General features: G+C 36.6%; 1 protein-coding gene across 1 annotated transcript in view; it reads right to left on the reverse strand.

The window, feature by feature from the left end:
• The window catches only part of Ltn1 (listerin E3 ubiquitin protein ligase 1), a 52,436-nt gene that overhangs the window by 29,600 nt on the left and 9,107 nt on the right, over positions 1-13,729 (reverse strand). Inside the window, exons 5-12 of the mRNA XM_090348376.1 lie at positions 13,243-13,295; positions 11,301-11,481; positions 9,244-9,417; positions 8,258-8,448; positions 7,092-7,227; positions 4,863-5,672; positions 4,159-4,200; positions 359-548 (exon numbers count right to left, since the gene is read on the reverse strand). Coding sequence (XP_090204502.1) covers positions 359-548; positions 4,159-4,200; positions 4,863-5,672; positions 7,092-7,227; positions 8,258-8,448; positions 9,244-9,417; positions 11,301-11,481; positions 13,243-13,295 — 1,777 coding nt within the window. The remainder of the gene's footprint in view (positions 1-358; positions 549-4,158; positions 4,201-4,862; positions 5,673-7,091; positions 7,228-8,257; positions 8,449-9,243; positions 9,418-11,300; positions 11,482-13,242; positions 13,296-13,729) is intronic.

Consider the following 13,729-nt stretch of genomic DNA (forward strand, 5'->3'; position numbering starts at 1 on the left):
CTCTACCACTTGAGCCACAGCACCACTTCCCCAGCCCTAAAATTTTTATTAATAAATCAATCTGTCCTCTGAAACCTAAAAACCCTACAATAAAAAGGCAATTTTAAACTGAGTAAAACCAGTAATAGCCTATGAACGTAAGAATTTATAACCAAAACTTTTTAATATGAAACTAAAAGCATCAAGTATCGTACAAGTCATGACATAAAGATAAATATTTAGATTCTTATAACATTAAGACAGTCAAATAACAAAGTCATTATTCTCAACCAATAATATGCAAACTGAGCAACAATGAATTCCTCCCAAAGTGAAAAAGATTATAATACCCCAGAAAACAATGCTGTATTATCCCTACCATTTTGAACATGTTGAGATAATACCAGGCTCAGAAGAGACCACTGCATTGAGAAATAAGATTCGGAAGATCCTGTGGATACTACATCCATGGTACAAAGAGAATCTGCCAAGGTAGTCAATTTCTCTCCAAGAATATCGCCTTTGAGCCAAGGAATTACTAAAGCATGTTTATGTGAACTAGAACATGCCTGAAACCATAAAATTAAAACAAAGATTAGAATAAGATCAAAAGGCATTATTGCTATCATTAATACCCCCCTTCATCATGTGGTCTTACCCCTAATTGATCCCCCACTCCTCCTCATTCTGACATTCTAGGAAGTCTAGTATCTTGAGTACTTTCCTTCTTCACTAATCAAAATCCCATAAATTAGACAAATACCATCTGCTTTTTGAAGTCTTCCCCACCAGCTCTAGCCCACAATGAAAACTGCTTCTCTCTGAGTTTCTAAAGCACTTACTGAATTGCATAATTATATAAATGTTGCATCTGTATGTATCTTGACTTGCCAATGAGACTGTACATTCCTTGAAAGCAGATATTCTTAAACTTCGATTTGTACTATCAGCACTGCAGATATGTTCAATAGATAAGGAATGAGCTTTGAAGATATACTAATTAGTGGTGCTGTATATATTACATTTTTGTTCATTAATTTTTCTAAACTAAAGAACATTTAATATATAACAAAGGTAAATCATTTCAATATGAATGATGGGACTTATTGGACTTATTATCCCAAATATTGTGAAACACAGTTACAATGGCCAGATATATGACAGCAACTTATTTATTTTTGTTGAGTGGGGCAGGAAGGAAAACTTATAAATCAACCCCCAAAAGCATGTTGATCCATCTTCCCAGAGCTTCTTTTGCTTTTAAGGCTGAGAAGAAAGGAATTTGCAACTTGTTCATTTCAAAGCAATCTGGAAAAAAAAGATCCAAGTATGGATTGGATAGTGCCTGAAAAATTATTTATCTTTTCATTTAGAAAAAACATAAGTAATCACAGCTTATATGCTAGGCCAAACTTTACAATTAAATAGCCTTGTGATCTTGGACAAATTGCTTAACCAACTAAAACTATTTCTTCAGTTGTAAACTAAAAAGATTAACTCTCTGAAACATAAATAAAGTCCTTTTACCAGTTCCAAAATTCTGGTTTTCTACTTTGGTTTTAAATAAATTGACTTTAGAGTTTTGTTCATAAAAAATTAGGTTCTATAAACCATGAAAAATTACTTTTAGAGTTTAGAAGTACAGAACACTGGATTTCCTAAAGCAGTTTACCAAATGAAACCAATCTATTCTGTAGAGCCCTAGTGAATAAAAGTTTTTGAGTGTCTTTTATGTCAGATGAACTTCTCGATACACAAACATATCTACTGAATGTGCATGCAGCTATGAGGAGACGAGGAATACTAAGTACAGGAAGCAAATACTAGCAACTTCAAAACTCAGCCCAGGAAGAAGGAACTCTTCTAAACAGACATGAGAACTTGTACTACCTCGAGAATATGACTTAAGTGTGAAATGAACATATCAGCTTATTAAATTACTGCCCTCCCATGCCCTGTTTTTCAGTGCACTATCTGATAATATGGGAAGAAGGGATAAACTCATGCAATGGTGTTCCTGACAAATTATTTTTTCTCACACTGAAATTAATATTCTACATTTATTTTGTAAAAAATACACTATTAAAAAGGGGAAGTTATTATTCAGTGAATATAGTTGGAAGGTATTGTTTCTTTTGGGGAGAAAAGAAGGAAGGAGGCCTGGAGACAGAACCTTCAACCTCACATATACTAATCAAGTGTTCTACCTAGGGTATAGCAGAGCCTATATTTTTATTTTTTCAAGATGAAAAAATTCTGGAGGAATTAATTGTATAAGAATATGAATAGGAGCCGGGTGCAGCGGCTCAAGTCTGTAATCCTAGCTACTCAGGAGGCTGAGATCTGAGGATCATGGTTCATAGCCAGCCTGGGCAGGAAAGAACAAGAGACTCTTATCTCCAATTAATCACTAGAAAATGGGAAGTAAGGCGGTAGCCTGGAGCTAAAGAGCTCAGGGACGGCATCCAGGCTAGAGTTCAAGCCCCATGAAAGCCCCCACACACAGACAAAAAAGAATGTGAGTAGGGGTTGGGAGCATGGGCTAGTGGTAGAGCGCTTGCCTAGCATGTATGAAGCCTTGGGTTTGATTCCTAGGTACCACAAACACAGAAAAAGCCAGAAGTGGTGCTGTGGCTCAAATGGTAGAACACTAGCTTTGAGGAAAGCCCAAGAACAGTGGTCAAGCCCCAAGACTAAGCCCCAGGACTGGCAAAAAAAAAAGGTATGTATAACTGAGCTGCACATTCTGAAATGGTTAGGTTGGAAATAGGGTAAAATTCCGTAGTAGTCTTGCCTAGTATATATACAAGGCCCTGGATTTTCTAGCATCCAAAAATTTAAAAAAAAAAAAAAAAAGAAGAAAAAAAAAGAAAGAGACTAGCACAACGATGTTCATTGCAGCACTATTTACCATAGCAGCACTATTTACCATAGCAAAGATATGGAACCAACCCATATGTCCCTCAGTTGATGAGTGGATCAACAAGATGTGGTATTTGTACACAATGGAATTCTATGCTGCTTTTGGAAAGAACGACATCGCCTCATTTATTAGGAAATGGAAAGACTTAGAAAAAATCATATTTAGTGAAGTAAGCTAGACTCAAAGGAACATAGGCTCAATGGTTTCCCTCATTTGTCATAATCAGTAGAAACCTTGGGCTCTACTAGCAGAGATCTGCAATAGAGCAAAACCTAGATACATAAGGCCATATAGTATGACGCTAAATGAAAGGACCTCTAGGATATAGAAACAAAAGCCATATAATGAGTGATTGTTGTCCTTAATGTACTATGTTATCTCTCATCTCTTTTGCTATCCCTTGATTATCTCATATTGTTACAGTATCTTACTTTGTTATCTGATATATTGGATATATTTGTATTTGGTTATTTGAAATTGGATAGGGAAGGGGGGAAAATAAGATGAGGGGTGGGGGTAGGGGGAAGGAAAATGGGGACCAAGACATGAGAAAGGGTATCAATGTATGTGAATTAATGTACCTTCTATCTGGCAAATATAATGTAACCCTTCTATTAATTACAACAAAAATATATGGAAAAAAAAAGAAAACCAGACAAAAATTTAAATTTTTAAAATAGGCCAGATTTGCATATTCAAAATAGTTGTCTCTGTGAAATTAAAAAGCAAGAAAAGTGCTTTTCAAGACAGTAGAAACTATAAGCATAACATTTCTATAGTTGGAAACATTATTTTGTCTATGTCACTAAGAAGGAATGCTTAAGCCACTTTAAAATTTCTAAGTTATTTATATTCATTAATTTTCTTGTTCAGTCAAATGTCAAGTAATTCAAAAACTGGACTACTTGAATGTTTCTATGAAGTGTTCCAGAATTAGGAAAACTTTGTGATCTAATCAAAGCTAGAAATATTGAAGTAACTTCCATACAAGTAAAAATAATAATAGCAGAAATATATACACTTAATATAATGTTTAACTTTTCTGTATTATATGACAAGAGACAATGGATTTTCCAAAGCCTATTAGTTTTCCCCCAATATTTCTAACTGGAAAAACAATACTACAGGAAGGTAGAGATGAATGCATTTGCAAATTAGGGGAAGAAGTTCCAATAGTGTGGATGTTCTCCAACACACCTGACCATAGTTTTCATTTTTTTATATTCACAAATACAAAAAAGAAAACCCCATGATACCTTCTCAATAACTTGAAGAAGAGAATTCCATTCCAAGTCCTCCTAAAAAAAAAATAATTAGAATTACTCTGCTAGAATAAAAAGCAAAACTTAAAAACCTAAGAGAGTTAAAAAAAATTTTTTTTTTGTTGGTCATGGGTCTGAACTCTGGGCCTAGGCTCTGTCTCTGAGGTCTTCAGCTCAAGGCTAGAGCTCTACCGCTTGAGCCACAGTGCCACTTCCAGTTTTCTGGTGATTAATTGGAGATAAGAGTAAAAAATTTCATGCCTGGGTTGGCTTTGATCTGCAATCCTCAGATCTCAGCCTGGTAAGTAGCTAGGATTACAGGCATGAGCCCCCAGTACTTAGCTTAAATAAACTTGAGAAGCAATACAAAACTTATTATCACCTATCACTTAAATGATTTTTTTTTCTTTTTGGGGTGGGGAGATGGTCAGTAATGGGCCTTGAATTCTGGGCCTGAGCATTGTTCCTGAGATCTTCAGCTCAAGGCTACTGCCCTACCCCATGAGCAACAGTGCCACTTCTGGTTTTTGGTTGGTTAACTGGAGATAAGAGCCAAACAGACTTTCGTGCTGTGACAGACTGTGCTAGGCTGGCTTTGAACCGTGATCCTCAGACTCAGCCTCCTGAGCACCCAGGATTACAGGTGTGATTAAGTCGTAGAGTCTTAACTGATTTTTAAAGTTATACAATAGTAATACCTTGGTTATATCATCCAAGACTTCCTTTCTTTCCATATCACTGTCACAGCAACGGAGAGCACTATACAAAATGTCCACCAGGAAACTGATATCTTTCCTTGGACCTTCACTAAGCCAACCTATTACTTTCTGGTACAAAAACTGTACTGCAGGATTGTTTTGTACAAGTTTTGTTATTTCAAGGGGTTTGGCTTCGATAACGTTCCCTTTGTCGTCATCAAGGAGCACTTTAAATAGTTGGCTTGAAGAAAAGGAGTCGAGTAGAGTAGAAAGGAACTGTAGATGTTGTTCTGACTTGTGTTCATTGATGTATTTAATACTCAGTTCTGCGAGTTTACAGACTAACTCTTCCAGAGGTTTCTTCCTTAAAGGAGACACAGCATCTGAAGAATCATTAGTGAGACAGGAGTCAGCGACTAACTCAGGATTCTCATGGTTCTCTCCTTCCGAAGACGTACATTTTTCATTTTCCTGAATAACTTCAGCAATCTCATCAGAAAATCTAACCTTACCATTTTTTTTCTTATTTGACTTCAGTGAGCTCTTTGGCTTCTGAAGGATCTGTAAGAGGTTAGATACACTCAAAATACTATTAACATCAGCTCCCGGCTCATTGACTTTCTCAACACAGATCTCGGACAATCTTTCCCAGAAATTCAGGAGTACATTCTCTAAGTTGTAAGATGTCTTTTCATCTTTCTCCATGTCTGCTTTAATTTCCCAGGAAGTAATAGTTTCAGCTAAATGGATAAAAAGTGGCTCGTGAAGCAATCCTGGGTCTTTGAGAACTTTATCAATGAAAGGAATCAACTGAAAAGGAAAATAAAAAATTAAAAGAAATCAGTTTTTAAGAGTAACAAAATAATAAAAATTTCATATTTGACAATACTTGAAAAACTAAACTTTTCCCCTAGAACTTGTAATTCAAAAACTATTTTTTCAATGTTCAAGAAGTTATGTACCCATACCCACTACCTGATGCTACTGTAACCCCTCTATACATCCCCTTTATACAAACAGCTTAATGACTCACATTCCATCTGAATTACTAAGTACAATTTTTTTTTTTTTGGATGATGGGGCTTGAACTCTGGGCCTGGGTGCTATTCCTGAGCTTTTCAGCTCAAGGCTACTGCCCTACCCCATGAGCCACAGCACTTCTGTTTTCTGGTGGGTAAATGGAGATAAGAATCACACGGACTTCAGTGCCCACGCTGGCTCTGAACTGCAGTCCTCAGATTTCAGCCTCCTAAGTAGCTAGGATTAAAGGTGTGAGCCATTGTGCCCAGCATTTAGTACTTTTTAATGTTATCACTGACCATAATTCATGATCTAGTTTTTTCTGGACTTTTTTAGCTTTAATGTCTTAATTAAAAGGCACACCTAAGACACTGACCAAGAAAGGACACCTAATTTTTTCTAAAGTCACAATAGTAAATTAACTATCTGAAATATGTGCTTCTATAAAAATCTTATTCACTTCATATTATAAGAAACTCTAGGGCTGGGAGTTTGGCCTAGTGCTAGTGGTAGAGTGCTTGCCTAGCATGCATGAAGACCCAGGTCGATTCCTTGGTACCACATACATAGAAAAAGTAAAAAAAAAAAAAAAAAAAAAAAAACAGAAATGGAGCTGTGGCTTAAGTGGTAGGGCTTTAGTTAGCCTTGAGAAAGCCCAAGGACAATGCTCAGGCCCTGAGTTCAGTCCCCCAGGACTGACAAGAAAGAAAGAAAGAGAGAGAGAGAGAGAGTAGAAACAGAGAGACAGAGAGACAGAGAGACAGAGAACTATAAGCCTGGAGCTAGTGGCTTATGCTTATCATCCTGGCAGGAAAGTCTGTGGGATTATTATCTCCAATTAAACAGCAAAAAGCCAAACCTAGAGCTGATGGCATTAATCAATTTGAATTTATAAAAGCAAAATCTCTGGGCCAAGATTTTGGCCTAGTGGTAGAGCACTTGCCTAGTATGCATGAAGACCCAGGTTCGATTCCTTGGTACCACATACATAGAAAAAAGCCAGAAGTGGGGCTGTGGCTCAAGTGCTAGAGCTCTAACTTTGAGAAAACCCAAGGACAGTGCTTAGGCCCTGAGCCCAAGCCCAGCACTGGCAAAAAAAAAGAAATCTCTACATAGAAAGCTAATTACCACAAACACCACAAGACACAATGAGCTTGGTTCTTCTCTGTCAGTGTGCAAAGGCCTGGGTAACTCTCCCATCATAAGTACCTGGTCACTGACGAGCATCTTTTCCATCTCTTCCTCACCTAAGTTTTCTTGCATTATAAAACGTAAGCATTCAAAAAAAGCAGTTACTACTGCTGAGCATTCTGAACAGCTTGTTTTCATTCTATCTGTTGACAACCTACAAAATAATAACCATTTATTACTCTATGAAAAAATGAAAATTCAGAATCACCAAAATAAAGATGGTGAAAAACCAAAAGAGAACTTAACTTTGTTTTTCTTAAACATAAATGTAAAGAGGATAAAAAGAAAAAAAAAAGCATTTTCAAAAATGTGTTAGCGAGGCCAGGAGTTTGGCTGGGTGGTAGAGTGCTTGCCTAGCATGCATGAAAACCGAGTTCAATTCCTCAGTACCACATACATAGAAAACGCTGGAAGTGGTGTGGTTCAAGTGGTAGACCAATAGCCTTGAGAAAGCCCAAGGACAGTGCTCAGGCCCTGAGTTCAAGCCCCAGGACTGGGGGAAAAAAAGTGTTAGTAAAAGATAAACTTTCTGTTAATGAGCCTATCCACAGGCAAATATAAAAGACAGGATTGAAGGAGATAATGGTATTTTTAAAAACATTAGTAAAACTACTTTTTAATTAAGCTTGACATAAGCAGTGAAAAAGTTTTTAATTGTTAAAAACAACTATATATGGGCTGAGAATGTAGCTTGTTATTAGAGTACTTGCCCAGCATGTATGAAACCCTGGGCTCTATTCCTCAGTACCACAAAAAAAGAAAAAGACAGAAATGGCACTGTGGCTCAAGTAATAGAGTGTTAGCCTTGAGCAAAAGAAGCTCAGGGATGCTGCCCAGGCACTGGAATGGCAAAACAAAACAAAACAAAAAAACAAACAAACAAAAAACCCAGCTATATAACATTCAATTTTAGGAGCTCATTATTGGCTCACTATCTGCATTTGTTGCTATAAATACAAAAATTATAGCATTTCAAAAATGGGCTATGATTCCTATCTCCACATAGTAACTTAAGCCCTTTGCTAGGTACTACCACAGAAACTATAACAATACTCAAAGAAAGAAATTACTCTGAAAACAATAAATGTTTAACAAACAATACAATTTGGGAGTAATTCAAATAGTAAAGACAATAAAAATGAAAACAGAAAAAAATGTCCTTAAACACAATTCAAATTGCTTACCCTGCAACTAGAGAAGTGAGGAAATTTTTAAAGAAATCCAGTTTTGGATCTGTGATGGACTGAGGGAGTTTGCTGATAAATGGCAAAAGATAAGGATATATGACAGTAGCTAGGCCTCGACCACCTTCACGAATCACAATGGAGAGTTTGGGAAAAACACTTTTTTTTGCATTTACATGAAGCCAACAGTCCTATCAAAGAAAAGATTAAAAGAGTAATTAAAGATCATATTTCATACTTTTCTCCCAACTTAGAAAGAACACATACTGGCTCTCAAAAACAAAAATCCAATATTTTATCTAAAAAAACTAAAAATTCTGTCCTTAAAACTGTAAAAGTAAATTATTACCCAAGACATGTACCAAACATATGAAACTAAATATTCCATATATTCATAGGATAACACTGAGTAGAAATACTTATTGAATCTGGTACTGACCCCAGTTTATCAGAGGCATAAATGGGAGAACCAAAGTTTAAAGATAGCCATGGGAAAAAGTGAAAGACCCTTCACAAACAAAAGAAAAAATAAAAGAATGCCATGTGAATGTGGCTCAACTGGTATTATATTTAACAAGCATAGATCCCTGAGTTCAAATACCAGTACTACAAACACACACACACACACACACACACACACACACGGAAACTTAAAAGATATTTTTAAAATACAAGCTATATTTTATCTTAAATATAAGACTTAGATATATTTCCTACAATATTAAGATTTAAATATTATCTACAATATTACAGCACATAGTTTTTTAAAGATAATAATTAATATTGGCCAAACTGGAAGTAAAAGTAAAAATCTATGACATTTCATAATTTAAATTTAAGCTAAAAGTTTAAACTGCATTTAAGAAGCATTTTTAGCAGTAGGTTTTAGATAGTAGGTTTAGATAGGGTCTCTCATATTTTGTCTACGAGCTAGAACTAGGAAGAAAAACATTCTCCAATGAACTAAATATGCATTTCTTACATACCTCAATAGTTATAAGTGTGTAGAGAACAGCTTCCCAGAGAGCTGGGCACACAATGGGGTCACTGTCATCAATGCTAAGTAAAACAGATGGGCTCACTTTAGAAGCTTCCTCTTTCATCAACTTTGGGATGCGCTGGCACAAAGCAGAAACTAACTCAAAATAGGCTGATCGAATCTAAAGAAAGAGATGGAAAGCTAAGTTAAAATCAAGTAACTTTTTAAAAATACGTAGTTATGCTGGTGCTGGTGGCTCACGCCTGTAATCCTAGCTATTCAGGAGGCTGAGATCTGAGGATCACCGTTCATCCAGCACAGACACAGAAGTCCACGAGACCACCAGAAAACGAAGTGGCATTGTGGTTCAACATGGTGGCACATTAACCTTGAGTTGAAGAGCTGAGGGACAACACCCAGGCCCAGAATTCAAGCCCCAGGACTGACAAACAAAAACAAAAACAAACACAAATACACACACACACACACACACACACACACACACACACACACACACACACACACGGCCAGGAGTTTGGCCTCATGGTAAAGTGTTTGCCTAGCATGCACGAAGACCCGGGTTCGATTCCTTGGTACCACATACATAGAAAAAAGTCAGAAGTGGTGCTGTGTTTCAAGTGGTAAAGCTCTATCTAGCCTTGAGAAAGCCCAAGGATAGTACCTGGGCCCTGAGTTCAAGCCCCAGGACTTGGAAAAGAAAAAAGAAAAAGAAAAAAAGAAATCTGAAAGGCAAGGCATCCTAGGAATAATACCGCAGATCTAAAAAAGCGTAAACTGTAATTCTTACACTAAAACTTAATTACAATTTAGGGGCTGGGAGCATGACCTAGTGTTTGCCTAGCATGCACAATGCCCTGGGTCCCATACCTCAGTACCACATATACAGAAAAAGCCCGAAGTGGTACTCTGACTGAAGTGGTAGAGCACTAGCCTTGAGAAAGCCCAAGGACAGTTCCCAGGTCCTGAGTTCAAACTCTAGGACTGGCAAAAATAATTATAATTATTATTATTAAAATTTAAACTTCAATTTCTAGCTTAAAGTCAGTATTAAGGTCAGAATGTGTTTTCCAAGCCAAATGTAAGTTGAAGCTCCATTTACAAAAAGAATTTAGAAAGCCCACTGTCAAACCAGGCAGTGCTCGGTCTTATTTCAGTTCATATCTTATGAACAGTCCACCACATTTTTTGAAGTTCATAATCTTTTCTTTAGCAATTTTCAGGTTAAATCACCTTCCAATGCTGTGTGGCTTATTGTGTCAAATACAAAGAGATTTTGAGGTACCTTATAGAGAAAAAATATGAAGGGCTGGGGGGTGTAGCTCAGTCACTAGAACACTTGCTTAGAATACACAGGAACTCAGCACTATCAAAAGAAAAAAGTCAAAAAAAAAAGTTCCTCTTTAACACAGATAAAATGTATGTCTTGTGTTGGATAAACCTATCTGAAGCATGAGTTACAGTGATCCCAGCTATGAATTCAAAGTTGATGAACCAGTTTAAATGGAAGCAAAGTTCACAGCAAATATTATGACCAGAAGCTCACAGGAGCCAACACTGAATATCCTCTAAGAACAATACTTCAGCTAATTCAGTGTTTATGCTGACATTATCTAACATAACCATGATGAAATGAGGTATGCAGATACAAACAAACTACATGAAAATAATCAGAATGATCAGCCACAGGAAGTAGAGAAGAGGAAGGGAAGTAAGAAAAAAGTAAAAAAAAAAATTAATTAAATGAGAAAAGCCTTGCATATACTAATCATTTCAAGGTAGTATAAACAAAGAAATATGGTAATTCAACTCTGAATCTGAGGCCCAAACTTTAGAAAAATTGGAACAGGGGAGATGGTTTCAAGGACAGGATGCGTGTTTGGGATACATGAGGTGGTGTGGTTCAAACTTCAGTAGCAAAAATCAAAATACCTAGTAAGAAGTGATAATTTTAAATACTATTAAGTTAAAGCACAAATGGAATGTAGTAAGATTAAGAGGGAAAAAAATGAAGTAAAGGTCTTACAATAAAAAAGATTCAGATACCTGAGGTATACTGTGTTTTCCATATTTCCAAAACTTATTCTGTGACAACAGAGACTTAAATCGATCCTCCAGAGAATCAAGCTCACTATCAGGTATGAGGCAAACCAATTTCTTCAATGCCAATAAAGAACAAGTTACAACTCTGTAGAATTTAGCTTCTCTTTCTTCTTCTGGAACAGTTCTTGATTTGAAAGTAGATAAATGTTAGAATTTCAAAGAAACCAAACCACATAAGACACTTTTGTTTTAAATTTTTGTCACTGTCAGCCACAGTTACTTTATTTCCTATTTGCCAAGCCCCCTCAAAATGTAAATTACACAGGATTTTAATCACATATCTAGTACAGTCTAGTACTAAAATAAGATGAATGTAGACAAAAAGTCAAAGCTTGAAATAACTGAACAAGGGTATTTCCCTCAGTAGCATGTACTACAGTGACTCCAAGAATAAATATCAAAGTATTTCTTGATATATATATCTCATGCGGGCCGGGAGTTTGGCCGAGTGGTAAATGCTTGCATAGCATGCATGAAGACCTGGGTTCGATTCCTAGGTACCACATACACAGAAAAAAGCTAGAAGTGGTGCTGTGGCTCAAGTGGTAAGGTCTAGCCTTGAGAAAAGTCCAAGGAGACATATATATCATGCTTTTTGTGTTTTCCCTGTTGGTTATGGGGCTAAAAAACTCAAGAGGTTGGGAAATGTCCTGGAGCTTTTTTTTTTCCCCACCAAAGTTAATGCTGTAACACTTTGAGCTACAGTGCCACTTCTGGTTTTCTGGTGATTAATTGGAGATCTCAGGGACTTTCCTGCTTGGGCTAGCTTTGAACTTTGACCCACAGTTCTAAGTCTCCTGAGTAGCTAGGACTACAGGCAAGAGCCACCAGTGACTGGCACCATCAATTCTTAACAAAAGTAAATAAAATATCTTACTACTCCTTCAAGATAAACCAGTATCACTTTCAAATGAAATTCAAAATAGTTCCTATTATGAATTCAAAAAGGTAATACAGGAAAATCTAAAAGCATTCTTCTCATAGAAATGAATGCATAGTTCCCAGATAATTCAAGTAAAATGGTAAGATAACTTGAATCAAAAAAACCCTTGGTAGAGTACTTGCCTAGCATGCACAAAGACCCAGGTTTGATGCCTTGGTACCACACACATAGAAAAATCAGAAGTGGTGCTGTGGATCAGTGATAGAGCAATAAATAGTCTTGAGGAAAAAACCCAAAGATAATGCTCAGGTACTGATTTCAAGCCCCAGGTTGGTAAAACAAACAAACAAGCAAACAAAAACAACACTTAATGTGGGTTCAGGAGTTTGGTCTAGTGGTAGAGTGCTTTCCTAGCATGCATGAAGACCTGGGTTCAATTCCTTGGTACCACATACACAGAAAAAGCTGAAAGTGGTACTGTGGCTCAACTGCTATGGTTCAGGCCCCAGGATTAAAAAAAAAACACACCTTAATAGAGCATCTGGCATGTAGCATTAGAAGCTGAAATGTTTACAAGAAATCACATGAGCCAGGCCCCAAGTGGCTCATGCCTGTAATCCTAACTTCTCAGGAGGCTAAGATCCGAGGATCATAGTTCAAAGCCAATCAAGCAGGAAAGTCCCTGAGACTCTTACCTCCAATTAATTACCAGAACATCAGAAGTGGCACTGTGGCTCAAAGTGGTAGAACACGCTATCCTTGAGCAAAAAATCTCAGGGATAGCTCGCAGGTCCTGAGTTGAAGCCCCACAATTATCAAAAGAAGAAAAACAAAAGAAAGAAAGAAAGAAAGAAAGAAAGAAAGAAAGAAAGAAAGAAAGAAAGAAAGAAAGAAAGAGGAAGGAAAGAAAGTATTCACAAGAAAAAACAAGAGAAAGAAAGAAAGAAAGAAAGAAAGAAAGAAAGAAAGAAAGAAAGAAAGAATTGATCAAAACTAACTTACTGTGGGTCGCTGAGTGTATCGGGTGTTTCTTTTAGAAGATGATCCTGCAGCACCTATAGTCAATGGTGAACAGCTACAATTAAGTAAAATCCATTTTTAAAACTCTCCATAACCTCAACTTATCTAATGGCAAAATGCAGAAGTATATCTATTATGTCTCCTTTCCTATCAATCGTTAAAGTTTACTGCTACAGCTGGAGCAGCAAAAAGGTATTTCTTCTTTTTAGCATCACTTTTTTGTTTTATTGTTGGGATAATGTACAGAGGAGTTACAGTTACATTTATCAGGTAGTAGGTGCATTACTTTTCACACATTGATACCGTCTCATGTTTTTGTCCCCATTTCCCTTCCCCCACTCCCTCACAATCATCTTGTTTTTCCCTCTTCCCTTTCCTATTTCAAATAAGTAAATAATCATATACAATATACCAGACAACAAAGTCAGATACAGTAACAATATGAGATTAACCAAAGGGCAACAAAAGA

The sequence above is a fragment of the Megascapheus bottae genome, chromosome 1, assembly GCF_031878675.1.
Source record: "Megascapheus bottae isolate mThoBot1 chromosome 1, mThoBot2.hap1, whole genome shotgun sequence".
Lineage (NCBI taxonomy): Eukaryota > Metazoa > Chordata > Mammalia > Rodentia > Geomyidae > Megascapheus > Megascapheus bottae.